The sequence below is a fragment of the Hemiscyllium ocellatum genome, chromosome 4 (genome assembly GCF_020745735.1).
Source record: "Hemiscyllium ocellatum isolate sHemOce1 chromosome 4, sHemOce1.pat.X.cur, whole genome shotgun sequence".
Lineage (NCBI taxonomy): Eukaryota > Metazoa > Chordata > Chondrichthyes > Orectolobiformes > Hemiscylliidae > Hemiscyllium > Hemiscyllium ocellatum.
In genome coordinates this window covers 41,609,795-41,625,144 of record NC_083404.1, presented here as the reverse complement: position 1 = coordinate 41,625,144, position 15,350 = coordinate 41,609,795, and the positions used below count along the sequence as shown (strand labels likewise).

The window sequence follows — 15,350 nt, the reverse complement described above, 5'->3', positions numbered from 1 at the left end:
CCACATTGCTCAGGGTCTGGATCATATGTAAGGATGATAGATTTCCTTCCTTGAGGACATTAATGAAACTGATTGTTTTTATAACAATTCTTAGTGGTTACAGTGTGACCATCCTGCCAGCTTTTTTGTTGAATTAAAATTTAATGACCTACCATAGTGGGATTTGAACCAGTGTCTGCAGAGCATTACCCTGTGGCTTTGAATTACGAGCCCAGTAACAGTACCATTATAACACCACCAGGCGTACGGCAGTGAGACAGGCAGTTGAAAATATAAGGGGATTAGAGATCCTTCATAATTTGTACTATCCAATTTATCCCAGCGATTCCATTATTTTTGGCGAATACCTTGCTAAACTTTCACCACCATCATAGGTAAAAATACAGACACCACATAAACCAACAGAACAAGTATTCCAGGCAGTTCCAATCCCCACAATCTCTAGAGCTCCAGACATTGCTACGACACCTCCAGCAGGATTACAGAGCGGCACACATCCCATCTCTAACTTAAACTTTAAAAAGAGGTTCTTTCTCATTAGTTTAAATTGAATTCCACGTTAAACCAATCAAGACTTGAGGTGAGACATGGTAGCGATACCAGATCAAGCACGAAGGCTTTGTCTGTGCTGTTCTACTCCATAATTCTGGCTCACACAGTCATAACCTTTAACTCATACTCCTACAAAGACCTGCTGGTTCAGACATGGCTTCAACTGCAGAAAAGGTGGCAGGATATTTCCAATTGTCAGTGCAAGGTTCTGAATCACCTGCTTCATATCCGCCATCATTCATTTGTTTCTTTCATTGTTTCATTTGTTATCAAATACACAAAATCATTTTTAATTTCTAGAGGTTTAAATTTTAAACAGTTGGCAAACCCAGTTGTCCTAAATATCTAAGGAGATAAAGTGGCTCTGTCTTCTCTTTAGAAGTGAGACTCTTCACAGAACAATGGAGAACAGAACCAAACAGAATTGGACTTGTGCTAGCTTACCTGATGTCAAGTAGCTTTGTAAAGGGAATTTACCGACAGTCATAGAATTAGGGGGTTATGATCAATCATAATTCAAAGTTCACTGGTACAGCTATTTTACAAAGAAGTCCATTCTTCCCATTTACTCTGTGCTAACTCTGCACAGCAATCGAATACCACTCATCTGCTTGATCCCTATAACCCAGCAAATTTATTTCCTTCAAATGCCAATCCAATATCCTTTTGAAATTATTACTTGCTCTTCCACCAACCTTGTAAGCAGCAAGTGCCAGATGTTCCCCAAAATTCATTTCTCACAAATTTGAGAAGAATTTCCTGTCTTTGTTTCCAAAGTGTTAATGGGTTTAATGTCACAGTGATGGATGTGAACACAAGAGTTACAAGATTTCATATCAGAAGTCATAACTTACAATATTATTGGTAATGTAAACTTACAGGAAAAGAAACAATCCAATCCATTTGTGTCCCAGAACATTAGGAAATTATGCAAGCTATACATTTTGCAGAAGCAGTAATGGGATGTTCATGAAAAACTGCAGCTTCTGCAATTTAACTAATAGTTTCCACACTATATGCAAGACGTTTTTTTCTTGTTTTCAACTCTGAAAAAAGTGCCACTTGCCCCAGCAGCCCAGATAGCCGGGGGGGGGCCGCTTGAGATTAATCGTGATTCAAAGTTTACTGCTATTTTACAGAAAAAAAATTATTTGGAAATGTCGGCATGGAATCTAACAGTTATGAAATATGGTGAACTAAGTACAGTGAATGCTGTAAATTAGAGAGACCTCAGAGACTGTCATTACTTGCAGATGTTACTTTCAAAAAAGTCACCAAATGCACTGTAAAAATTCTCATACACTCCGTATAACATTTTTGGCTGCTGTATTCTCATCAGATTTAAATGCATACTTTAAAAAAATAATCTTAGGGTCTTTCTGAAATTCAAATGAACATCAATTTGAAAAAAAAACTAAGAAAATGCATTCTATCTCCATTTCAGTAGAATGAGGACATGTTACCCAACGTCCATTAAATTAGATTCCCTACAGTGTGTGTGGAAACAGGCCCTTCTGACTAATGCACCAACACTACGGGCATTTTAGCATGACCAATTCACCTGACCTGCACATCTTTGGATAATGGGAGGAAACCCACACAGAGAACGTGCAAATTCCACACAGACAGTCACCCAAGACCGGAACCGAACCTGGGACCCCAGTGTTGTGAGGCAGCAGTGCTAGCCACTGAGCCACCATGCCATGCCATAAAGTCATCAAACCCCAGGGAAGAGCCAGCATGAAAACCAGAGTCCCTCTGTCACATTGCAAACTGCAAGCAAAAAGCTCTGTCATGCTATAAAGGCTTTATCTTTTATGAAAGCTGATTGCCACCTTTCAGTGACCTGACGGGATTTCTGGGCCCCAGAAAGGAAGCAAAGTGAAAACCCAATGATCTCGACTGAATGGAAATTCCAGAAATAGGAACTTTGCAACAGGCTATGTGCCCTCTGCTTTTAAATTGCAACAGTACATAAAGGCAGACTACAATTCGTAATTTGAGAGTGTGCATGGCTTCAGGTTGCTTCATATGTCCCACCACCCAGGTTACTTAAGTCTCTCAGTAAGTGTCTGCTTTTTGCAAGTGTCTGTTTTGTTGGAAGGTTTCACTTTACCATATCACACCCGTATGTCTTTCTTTGTAATCAATACGTTGAAGGAAAGCAGAAGCTTAAGGGCATCTTCCGTTTGTCACTATTATTCATGCTGTAATTGAATATCACTATATGAATGAAACATGATTTAATTTTTCCCTGCCCTTAAAACTTTTTATTGTCTAAATTGAGAAAGTGTTTCCGAGAAACATTTGAACTAAATTTAAAACCATGAAGTGTACCTTCATTGGTTGCTTTATCTCTGCCACGGGAGTCCGACTCCTTTTTGTGTTTTGGTGTGTGAGATGAGCCTGGTCTGCCTCTGCTTCGCGAAGCCTTCACTGTGGGGTAGAAAAATAATTGTAGCAACTTACTATAGACTTGTACAGACAGCAAGAGACCATCCAGCTCATCACACATGTTACTGCTCTTTAAAGGAGCTAATTAGTCACAATTTCTTTTGCCTGACTCTGGTAACCCTGCAACCATTTTACTTTTCACATATTTATGCAATTCAGTTTTGAAAATTACTGTTGGATCTGCTTCCACCAACCTATCGGACAGTGCATTCCAAATCATCATAAACTGAAACATGAGGTATCTCCTCAATTCTCCTTCAGTTCTATTTCCACATCCCTTCAATCTGTGTCCTTTAGTTGGTTGGAGGGTTTGAGATATAGGGAGAAACTGAATAGTCTGGGGCTATTTTCTCTGGAGCATCAGAGGCTGAGGGGTGACATTATAGAGGTTTATAAAATCATGAGGGCCATGGGTAGGCTAAATAGATAAAAGGTCTTTTCCCTGGGGTGGGGGAACCCAAAAATAGAGGGTAGAGGTTTAAGGTGAGAGGGGAAAGATTTAAAAAGGACCCAAGTGGCAACTTTTTCACGCAGAAGGTGGTGCGTGTATGGAATGAGCTGCCAGAGGAAGTGGTAGAGGCTGGTACAATTACAACATTTAAAGAAATCTAGATAGGTACATGAATAGGAAGGATTTAGAGGGATATTGGCCAAATGCTGGAAAATGGGACTGGGTTCATTTAGAATATCTGGTCAGTATGGATGAGTTGGACTGAAGGGTCTGTTTCTGTGTTGTATGACTCTACTAAGCTTTGTACCAGTGGAAAGTTTTGCCTTTCTTATATTTTCTAGTTTTCAACTGGTCCTGATCTGTAACTTTTTTCCAAATGCTCAAAATTTATTCAATCTATTTTGGAGAATTTTTATTGTTTCCTTCCATTGTATCAAAAGTCTTAAATCTGTACCTTCTTGTTATAAGCAAGACGTAATCCCTCAAAATTTTGAGCACTTCTACTATATTTCATGGCACAATATTTTCTGCTCCAATTGAAACAATCCAAGCTTCGAGTCCCAACACATAATTAAATCATGGAACATTATAATAAAACCTCTCTGCATCCTGTCCCAAGGCTTTGACATCCTTCCTAAGTATGTGCTCAGAACTCAACACAGTGAGTGGACATTAGCTATGGTGAGACTTAGGTCAGAATCAGACAAAAAGTCCAGTGAGGCCTATTTTGACACTGGGAGAATTTTGCATCATCTTTTAGATTTTGACAAATGTGAGGCGCATTTGAACACCTTATTGATGCCACAACTCACCTCATTAACTTCCTAAGTTACCAAATGTGCTAAACAAGCTTATCATTGAGAAATCTCACACTGGAAATCAGAGTAGGTACCTTTATGTTAGACACTGAACACCAACACTTCAGGTCACAATCCATAGGAACTGACCACATGCACCCCATAATCCATGGACTTTGGCATCTGACATGTGCCAGTTGCCATAAAACCCTGATGGCACATCTCTGATTCAGAGGACATTGTTGTTCTGCAGTGCTGCACTGGCAACTATCATTATAATGCTACAGTAAGGAGCCTGTACTCAGGGGGACACACGCCCAGCTCATGGACAGGACCGGGCTACATTAAAAGCTGTTTGCTCACTGCCATAGCGCTCACTCACTTTGAGCCTAACTTGATGCTCACAGCATTCTTGCTTGTATTGCTTTGCCTGTGTGCACTCTGCTACCTCAGCCAGAGTTCCAAGGCTCATACTACTTATGATTCGCCATGCCATTTAGTATAGGAACAAAGCAGGAAACTCGTCACAGGCTTCAACCAAGACATGGAGGATAGCCTTTGCTTAGGACTCTCCAGCTCAGTAAGTCAAGGGCAGCCTCCGATATTGGTCCAGGGGCTTGGACGTGATCAGGCTTTCCCAGTGATTAGAGTCAGGATGCTCACCACATAAGAGGCGAGGCAGACAGCTGCCTGTCCTGTTCTTTCTGCCCTATTGTGGGTTGTTTTCCTCTTGTAATGGGAGAGGGGCAGATATAAAGGGAAATGAAGGTGGGTTGCACAGTGGTTACTTTTGGTATAGGTGAGGGAAAGGGTGTGTGTCTCTAGGGAACAGGAAGACCTGTGTCTGCACCGCCTCACTCAACAGGATCGCTAGGTCCATGCCCGCCAAGTGGGGCACAAATTTTCTCCCATCAGTCAGCCATGTCCGAGAGAATTGTCAGCAACCATATAGGACAGCTCCGACTGACAGTGCTTGTCCAAGTGCACAACAGACTTTTATAAAGATGGCATAAGGGATGCCAATCTGTTGGCAGATATTGGCTGAGTGGCAAGTTGTTCTGGGAACAGTGCAAGGTAAGATGGATATCGAATCAGACATAAGGGATGCCATAATGATGGTTAGTTAGTTAATGAGTTGAGTTCGGTAAGAATAGTTAAGAAATCTCAATGAGTCTTGTGGCAAGAATCTTTGCAAAAAAACTCAACACAATTCACATTTAGCCAAAAAAAAAGTAAGAAATATTCAGCCCAATACTCTAGTTGAGATTTTAGAGCAAATCAGATATGGTTAGGTTTGAAATAGTTTCCATCAGCATAGTATCGAGGTGGAAAGGTTTAAGGAGGGAATGTAGATCCCAGAGAGCTGAAGGCACAGCTGCAAACATTGGAGCAATGGATGGTCAGGCAATCAAAATTGGAAGGTAGAGATATCATGGAGGGTTGTAGCATTGGCGGAGATTACAGAAGTAAGAAGAGGGTGAGGCCTTGAAGGGTATTTGAAGAAAAAAAAAACGAGAATCTTAAAAATTGAGATGCCGCCACACTGGGAACCAACAAGGTCACGAGAGGTAGTACATACAAGTGAGGACAAGAAAGAGCAGCTAAGGTTTAAAAAGGATGGAAATTTCACAGCAACTAGGGGACCATTAGAATAGTCACAGGAGTCGAAAGAGGTTTATATGCTACATTAATATGTTCACGTATTTACTGAATATCACATGATTCCACCAGCCAATTCATTATGTTATTTGTACAGAATCATTTCCCCATCCTCCCACCATCTGACAAACATTTGATAAACATCCTATTAAATGCTTACTTATGAACTGTCCCTGAGCTGGTGAACTCTCTTTGTTATTGTTGCCGATTGCAAAAAGCCGCACCATGTATTCCTGATTTGGGAGCAGACCTTCCACTACTGCTGCTGATTCACCCTTTGGTAAGCTCAACGTCTGTGGTTTGCCACCTGTTATTGAAAAATAATCACAAATTGTTAAAAGACAAATGCAAAGCAGGAATCTGCTGTAAGAAAAGTAAAAACAAATTGTGCCAGCTGGCAGGGTTCTTATTCTAGGTTCTTGTATCATAGCTGATCTGCCTCTTAACTGCATCCAGTCATCTCTGTTCCCCAACCATGAATATTATTGTCAAACAGAAATCATCTTATTCCTGAGTTCTCTACCTGAAGGCCGTTTCAATGCAAGGCTTGACATTCTCCATCATAGGTAGGTCGAAGAGGCAGGTGCCAATTCCATCCCAGCTGGAACAGGGATTGAACTCTATGCTATTGGCACCAATCTGCTCCACACCAGTTGTCCAGTCAATGAAGCTGACCAGAGCCTAATGAGGTCCAGTTGCAGAGGCAGCATATACTTTTAAACACATGTTGTAGCTCGAAGCTATGGATCGTGATGGTAATGACTCTAGTTACTTACCATCACATGGCTGACCAGGAATCATTCCCGCTCTTAGCTTCTGGTGTGTGCTGAAAGAATTTAAGTGGATAATCTCTGTACAAGCTATTGATAATCTGTTTGGGCACATTATGAACACATTTCTTTTGGTCCTGAGAGGGGGACCTGAACCTAGAGATTCTGATTCAGAGCCAGGGACACTACCAACTGAACTATATGTCCTCTTCTAAAAAGTTTCTATCTACCTCAGTTTTTAAATTTTCAATTGAAGCCCCAGTCTTAGCAAGCTTTGGGTAAAGATACTTAACAGATTTCCCCAAGACAATGCTATTGTTAACTCCAGAGCAGAGTATTATAGCTAACTCTCAGCAATTAATGCTCAGAATTCCTTAAAGTGGCATGATGCAATCAGAGCATGCACAAACAACACTTCCTCTACTCATTGCTTAAATTATAGTCTTGGATTATTGAACATAGTTTGCTGTTACATTCCTTGCCAGACAGAACTTTGCGGATATTGCTGGAGGCTGCTTTACAACAAAGGCAGATAGAACCCAAAACTGCACTTTATGTTCACTTGAAAGAGAGAAATCTAACCCATTTCATACAACTACTCATTACAAAACCTCAACTAATTTGCAACGAAACAGCAAATGGCGTGTTACAACAGTTCTTGCACAAGTATTCCCAGTGCTGAATGCATGTCGATCATTCGAGAGCATTAATGCCTAAAACTGATGCAGGTCAATGAAGTAGCCACAGGAATGCAGCTTTAGGCTGTAAGATTAATTCAATCATTCAATCACAGTATTGCACATCAAACTAATTGTCCATCTCAGGAGGCAAGACTTGAATAAATATCCAAAGCTGTCTTGCTATTGCTGCACTTTCTTGCTCCAAGACTGACTAAAAATTAATCAGTTAATGAATATGACGCAACATGAAAATACAAAAGTAGTGATATGTGGTCAACAGTTCAGCTTAACTCAGCACAAAGCTTGTGCAATATTAACAATACATTAGCAGCGATATTATAGAAAACGCTTCACCATTCACAACAATAACTTGCATCTAGACATACGAACAGATTCAAGAACTGCTATTTCCTGCTGTTATCAGACATTTGAATTGATGTCTTAAATGTTAATGTTGATCTCATTATGCACTTTCTCATTAGCTGTAACACTGCATTCTGCACTCTGTTCTGGTACCCTGATGTACTTGTATAGTATCATCTAGCTGTAAAGCATGTAAGACAACAATTTTTACAGTACCTTGGTACACATGACAGTAACAAATCAAATCAAATCAAAATGACTTTAACATTGTAAACCCAAAGTGCTTCACAACAGCATTATCAAACAAAGTTTGGAACTGGACATGATAGGGCAAGTTACAAAAGGTTCAGTAAAAGAAGCAGCTTTCAAGGCGAATTCGAAGGAAGAGAGTGAGGCAGCAGCTCAGGAAGAGAAAGCTCAGAGCCCAGATTGCTAAGACATGGCAAAAAATAGTGCGGCAATAAAAATTGGGAGGAACTGGAATTGAAGGAGCAAGGGATTTTCAGAGGATTCTGAACCTGGAGGAAATCATAAAGATAGAAAGGGGTAAGACCATAGAGGGATTTGCAATCAAGGATTTACTGGGCCAATACCATCAGAACTGAACCAACATGAGGAGTTGCTGCACCATATTTTCATCATCTGTCTACAGTGTGACTGTGTCTGTTTGCTAATACTGTTACCAGGTAATTATAATAAATTGTCATTGTATCTGAGCTGCAACAGGCCTAAAGGCCTGCAAAAACATCTGGTCAGAAGATTAAGGAGTGATCTAATTGATGTGGCTAAGTTGATCAAAGCATTTGATATGGTCAATACAAACAAACTATTGTGTCTGGTTGAGTGGAGTTCAGAGCAAAGAGCTTAAAATTAGAGACTGGCTGCTCAGATAATGTCCATATTCACATAGGGTGGTGTGTGTATATGGAACAAGCTGCCAGAGGAAGTGGTAGAGGCGGGTCAGTTACAAAGACATTTGGACAGGTACATGGCTAGAAAAGGTTGAGGGGGATAAGGGCCAAATGCAGGCAAATAGGATTAGTTCAGTTTTGGAAAGCTGGTCAGCACGGATGAGTTGGGCCAAAGGGCCTGTTTCCATGCTGTATGACTCTATGATTCTCTTTCTTCACACAAAGATTAATGGGATTCTGGAACTCGTCTGTCTTCCAAAAATGCTGCTGAGGCTGAAGGTTCAATCAGAAATTTTAAAATTAATATTTATAGGCTTTGTCGTGTAAGGGATTGGTCAGAATCTAATAAAATGGAGGGAAATGCTTAACAGGCTGAATGGCTTCCTCTGTTCCAATAACTTTTTTCATTTGGTAACAGATTTAACTGTCACTTAAATGTAGTGGAAGTATTGTATGGGTTAACAGTTCGGGGTATTTGCAGAGAACCCCAAACATCTAATTGCTTGTATGTTGTAACTTTACATCAAATTTTACAGCACACTCACTGGCCATTGATTTTACTGCTCCTCGGATGCTGCCTGAACTGCTGTGCTCTTCCAGCACCACTCATCCAGAATCTAGTTTCCAGCATCTGCAGTTATTGTTTTTACCTATTTAGCTCACCCAATATTTATGCTCCACACAACCCTCTTTCCATCTTTTTAACTTCATCAACAGTATGATAACATCAATTATTGCCCGACCCTAATTGTTCTGGAGAAGCTGATGGTGAGTTGCCTTCTTAAACCACTGCAATCCTTGGGGGTAGTTCTGCCCACAGTGAGAGGGTGATCCAGCATTGTCCCAGCAAAACCAAAGGAATGATGATGTGGTCCCACGTCAGGGTAGTATGTGATTGGAGAGAAGATTGAATATGGTGGTGTTCTCATGTAACTGATGCCCCGAACTTCCCACTGGTTAAAGGTTTGAAAGATGAAAAGTAGGAATTTTGGTGACTTACTGCAGTGGATTTGCAGATGGTACACAATACTGCTACTGTGGTGAAGGCAGCTAATGTAGTTCACCTCATCTTATCAGTATACCCTTCTTTTTCGCCTGTTTACTTCCAACTTCCCTTAAGGTTTTCTACCTGCTATTGGTTTCGAACAATTCCTGTGCAGCAAGATTCACATTCTTACCACTTTCTGTGAACAGGATTCTGCTGAATTCCCAACTGGATTTATCTGACACTCATGATCCCTGCAACTCAGACAATTCAGGAGTAGAAATATCTTCTCTGTTTCAAAATCTCTTTAAAAATAAAGGACTCTGATAGGTCACCCCTCAGAAAAGAGGCCCAGGTGTTCAATCCTTCCTATAAGATCTCTTAGTGTCTTCCCTGTATGTCTCTTTCACACCTCCTCCAGAGTCTCTAAAAACATGTTGACATATAGCGACTGGAAGTGTTCAAAAATGTTCAGTTGAATCATAGTTTCAATGCTTTTTAAAACTTTATCCATTGAAAATTAACTCCAGTGATTGGTTTGCATTTGTTATGGCCTCATTAGCTGGTGTTGCTAGTTTATTGCTTTGATACCCCAAGGATATTTCTCCAAGAATTAATCAATGAACTTGAGTTGGAAAGGGAGCAAAATCTCTTTATGTGACTTGTCAATGCAATGGTTGGCAGCAGTGTGGAGTGAGCTGAAAGCAAATGGGAAGCTGATTTTTTTTTCACTGCACCCAATCAGTTTTTCACTAATGGCCATGGAAAGAGATTTCACACTCTCTTTGGAGATTTATTTTCTGAGTTTCACTTTTACTGGGTTTGAAATTGAAAGTCTTGGAAATACAATAGCGCCTCGACATACGAATGACCCCGTTCACGAACAAGTCAGTTTACGAACAGGATTGTATGTAAAATTTTGCTTCAATGTACATACGAAATTCAAGGTACGAACGAAGGTACGAACGCAAAAAGCCCGTGTGCGATCACATAGTTTCATTGTTCTGCTTTGCTACGCGCTTGTTGAACGCCAAAGCTCTCGGGCCCCGCGTGATCTCATTCAGTTCGTCTTTGGCGTGTGCGCTGTGAACAGCCGTCCAAGCATTCTTACGCTATCCGAACAATGGGAAAAATTGATTCAGTTTGCGAACTTTTCGGTTTGTGAACCGGGTCCCGGAACGGATTAAGTTCGTAAGTCGAGGCACTACACTATTTTCCAAATAAATAGCAAATTAAAACGAGCACTGTGGAAAAATTTCTGCTGACACTACCATTGATCAAGCTCACAGTCCGGCCCACCAATAGTATCATTGAAGAAGAACTCGAGGAGTTCGCCTCAGTGACACAATCCAGTAGCTACAAGAGGAACTTATCCCAGATAAAAAGCTGGGCAATTAGTGAGCTAATGAACAGGAAAGAGTTTATATTCTATGCAACTCTTAACAATGAGGAAGCAAATTAATGCACTTTCTACAAATCAAAAGCAATTTCCCCGACCCCACCACTCTGGAACTATTAAACAGGAAACACCCTGGGGTTTCCATCTGAAAATTTTCCTCAGATGTTTAATACAGGTACAGGGTATACCAGGATCTTGTGTTAAGTAAACTGGGAAATGCATCAGCTCACTCAAGAGAAACATCTGGGTGCTTTGAAAGTCAATTCCCTTAAAGAGTTTTGCTTAAATGTGCTCAACAGTGTGCTCCGCAGCTCCAAGGCAACAGCATAATGAGGATAGAAATTATAACTGCTCTCCTCAAATGAATGGATAACAGATTTGTGCCAGGCTCCACACTCCATGACAATAATGCAGCCAGGGACTCACTTACACAGAGCTGCAAAGCACAAAACAGGTCATCTGTCAATAGGTTGTTCGGTGTTTATGCAAGAGTCTCTTCCCAGTCATCTCACCCTATCAGCATATACTTTGAATCCTGTGTTCCTCATACCTTTTTCCAGCTTCCCCTTGAACAGGTTGACAGTAGGAACCTTAACCATACCTGTGATAGCAAATTTCCCATTCTCACCACTCTCTGTATCAGAATTCCCTACTACATTTATAAGTCACTGCCTTGTTTTGTTTTGGGCCCTCGCTATAGTGTCCCAAAACAAATAAAACATTTTCTCTACATTCAAGAATCAACTGAAATTGCAAAAAAAGTGAAAGGATTGATTTTTTTTGATAAATAAAAGTATCAAGAGTTAACGGAAACAAAGTGAGAAGATAGAGTCAAGATACAGATCGGCCTAACAGGATTGTATATCAGCTAACTGGGCTGAGTGGCCTCTGTTTCCATTCACAGCAGTGTCATAAGCAGTGGCTATAGCCCCAGCACAGTATTCCAAGGCAGCTCTGCCTCATGCTGATCTCATAGCTATACTAATTGCTTCTCATACAAGAAAACTAGATTCCGTATAAAAATCCTACTGAAGATCCCTTTGAATGATTGACTTTGAACCCTTGAAGAAGTTAGCATGGTACAGCAATCAATGTTGGTCAGAGGGTCACCCTGAAATAACACCTTCCACGTGGAGCTCTCCTCTGAAATATTCCTTGAAGGCATTTCATGTAACTCTATCAGATAAAATTTGACACAATAATTGGGCATATTAAAATACCATTTGGAACCCTCCTCACTCAAACAAGTATTTTGTAATGAAAATTTAACACACTCTTTAAAACTTGATCTCAGCTTTGAATAGAAACCCCAAACATTGGCACAAGTTCAGACATCTGCTTAAAAATTTGGCAAGAAGGGCAGATTGTGAAAAATATCTGAAAAGCAGAGAGACCGGCAGAGAGGAGGGATGCCAGAGTTTAGGGTCCTGGTCACTGAAGGCTGCCAATGATGAATCATTGGGAATTCGGGATTCTCAAAAAGCCAGAATTGGATGAATACAGAGATCCAAGAGGGGTATGCGGCTGGAGAAGATCACAGGGATAGAAGGTGGTGAAACCATGGAGAGCTGGGGAGATGTGGGAAATTTGAAAATAAGGATGAGAATTTGCGATTTCAGGAATCAACAACAGATTAGTCGCATCTCAGCTTCTTGGAGTTAAGCCTGGGCTCTGACTGTGAAGTTAACAGTTAGTAACAGTGCAAATTATTAAGACAACATTTTTTTTCTGTACTTATCTGAAATTGTGCCAATGTTTGGGGTTTCAATTCAAAGCTGAGATCATGTTTTAAACAGTGTGTTAAATTTTCATGACAAAATACATCTATGAGTAAGAAGGGTTTAATTTATTTTCACTTCTGCCCAAGATTTAATCCCAAGAGTTCAAGACCTATTCAATTGTCATCCACAAAATAAACGTTGACAGAGAAATTTCTAAAGCAGTTAATGATTCACAAAGTCAACACAGAAAATGTGATTTAATACCCAGCATCAACTTATTAAAGTTGTCTCCCACACACAGATGACTGTGGCCCCTGGATTCATTGCTCCGTCAGTACATGGGAATGTTTACTACCTCATAAACAAGATAACACCAAGATATATTGCTTCACTGAGCTATGTTACCTGCAGCTAAACTGACCATGTTAGTTAATAGCAGCTGAACATAGCTCTCATTGATACAATCTGCACTTGCACCACATGGATGAAATGCAATGTTAATGATTGATATTTCCTAACACAGGAGAAAAATGTTGAGGCTTTAGGCAACCGTGGTGATGCTGAAGTTGTAGTAACATTTGTTTATTATTTGAACAAACAAGATTCATGCAGTTATTACACTGAAAGAACTTGACATGATCGTAATGTGAACATTTTGCAAAGTAAATTGTCATTTAAAAAATAATTGCAAGAAGGTTGAGAAGTAATTTTGTGCAGGCACTCAAAATCATGAAAGATCTTGATATGGTGAACATGGAGAAGCTGCTTAAAGTATCAACAGGGTCGGGAAGTATCAGAGGGACAGATGTCAGGTCATCGGCAAAGAAACCAGATGTGGTAAGAGGAAATATTTTCAGTTACATGACACGTTTTTTGAACTGGAATACATTGTCTAAAAGGACGGAGGGAGCCAGGTTACAAGTAACATCCAAGAGAAAATCTGATAGATTCTTGAAGGGAGACATTGAACTGGTCTACCAAAATGTGGGTATAAACATGATGGACGGAATCTAATCGGATGAGTTCACGAGTTTATCTCACTCACTAACTGGCTGTCCACTATGGATACTGGTGAGGCCAACGGTCATCAGAGGAATGTAGCAAGAATGAGCTTGTGGCATCACAAGTGTTTCTGCTGCACAGGTGACTGAAGGAAGAGGAGAAAAGCAATAGCAGTGGATGATTTAATAGTTGGAAGAGCAGAAAGACATTTCTGTGGCCATACTGCCTCCAGAATAGTATGTTGCCTCCCGGGTACCAGGGTCAAGGATGTCACACAGTGGCTGCAGGTCATTCTTTTGGGTTTTTGCAAAACACCAGAGGTTGTGACCGATGTTGATACCAGTGACGTAGGCAGAAAGAGATTAAATTCTGGAAGTAGCATTTTGGGAAATAAGTGAGACTGAAAAGCAGGATCTCAAATGCAGTAATCACAGGGTTACTCCCATAAATGTGTGTTGGCAAGTATAAAATAGGAACATTGAACAAATGAACATATGGTTGGAAAACTGGTGGAGCAAAGGCCTGAAATTTCTCAGGCATTCGGACTAGTTCTGGGCAGGTGAACATGTATAAGGAGATGGGTTATACCTTAGCAGAACCCAGAATAATACACTTTCTAGAGAGGATTTAAACTAGCCTGTCAAAGGGTGGGAGAATTTTAGAATTCAGCAAGAGGACTGAGGAATTGGAAAAGAAAGAGATAATTGAATATGAGTACAGCAAAAAATTGTAAACACTTTTATAAATACATAAAATTAAAAATGCTAGCAAAGAGAAATGTGAGTCAATTACGAGTGAGACATGAAAGTGTATAATATGAATAGAGAAATGGGAGGTAATTAAGTACTTTATTTTTGTCTTCACAGAGAAAAACACAAGAAATCTCCCTAAAATATTCAAGATGCAAAGATGTAGTGAGAGTGTGGAGCTTAAAGAAATTAGTATTTGAAAAAAGATGTAGTATTGGAAAAAAATTTACAGGACTGAAGTTGACAAATCGCTGGAACCAGTGACCTTCAACTTAGACTGTTAGAACTGAAAACTACAGAGATAACACAAGCATTGGTAGTCAGAATGGATACAGAAATTAATGAAATACTCTTCACCTGAGTAGTAGGAAAAAGACAAGAAAGTACCCAAAAAGATGTGATTACTGGATACTCAGAAAATAATGATTGCCTGATTGGTCAGTAAAAATGAAGGGGAAAACGTGTTTGACAAAGATTTTTTTGGGAACAGTATTAGCAGAATCAACAAGGGGAAACCAGCAGATGGCATATATCTGGATTTTCTAAAGAGTTCTGATGAAGGTCCAAATAGGAATAACAAACAGCATTTATGCACATTAGATTGTGGTAATACACTAATGTGAATGTAGGAATGATAGGCAGAAAATAGACAGTAGGAATAAATAGTTCATTCTCAGGTAAGCAGGCTGTAATCAGTGAGTTACCACAAAGATCAGGGTTTGGGATCTAGCTATTCACAATCTATAGTAATGATCTGGTTAAGGGATCAATTATAATTTATCCACGTTTGCAAATGTTGTAAGCATTTGTGAGGATGACACAAAGAAGTTTCAATAGAATTTAGACAGTCTGAATGA

At 40.0% G+C, this 15,350-nt stretch overlaps 1 protein-coding gene across 7 annotated transcripts in view; it reads right to left on the bottom strand.

The window, feature by feature from the left end:
• Positions 1-15,350, bottom strand: part of col14a1a (collagen, type XIV, alpha 1a) — a 218,433-nt gene that overhangs the window by 188,422 nt on the left and 14,661 nt on the right. For 6 of the 7 annotated variants that reach the window (XM_060823020.1, XM_060823021.1, XM_060823022.1 and 3 more), the window contains exons 4-5: positions 6,074-6,220; positions 2,890-2,988 (exon numbers count right to left, since the gene is read on the bottom strand). In XM_060823020.1, the coding sequence (XP_060679003.1) occupies positions 2,890-2,988; positions 6,074-6,220 (246 nt within the window). Of the gene's footprint in view, positions 1-2,889; positions 2,989-6,073; positions 6,221-6,689; positions 6,728-15,350 lie in introns of those variants that run through there. The other variant, XM_060823024.1, reaches the window with a different exon arrangement.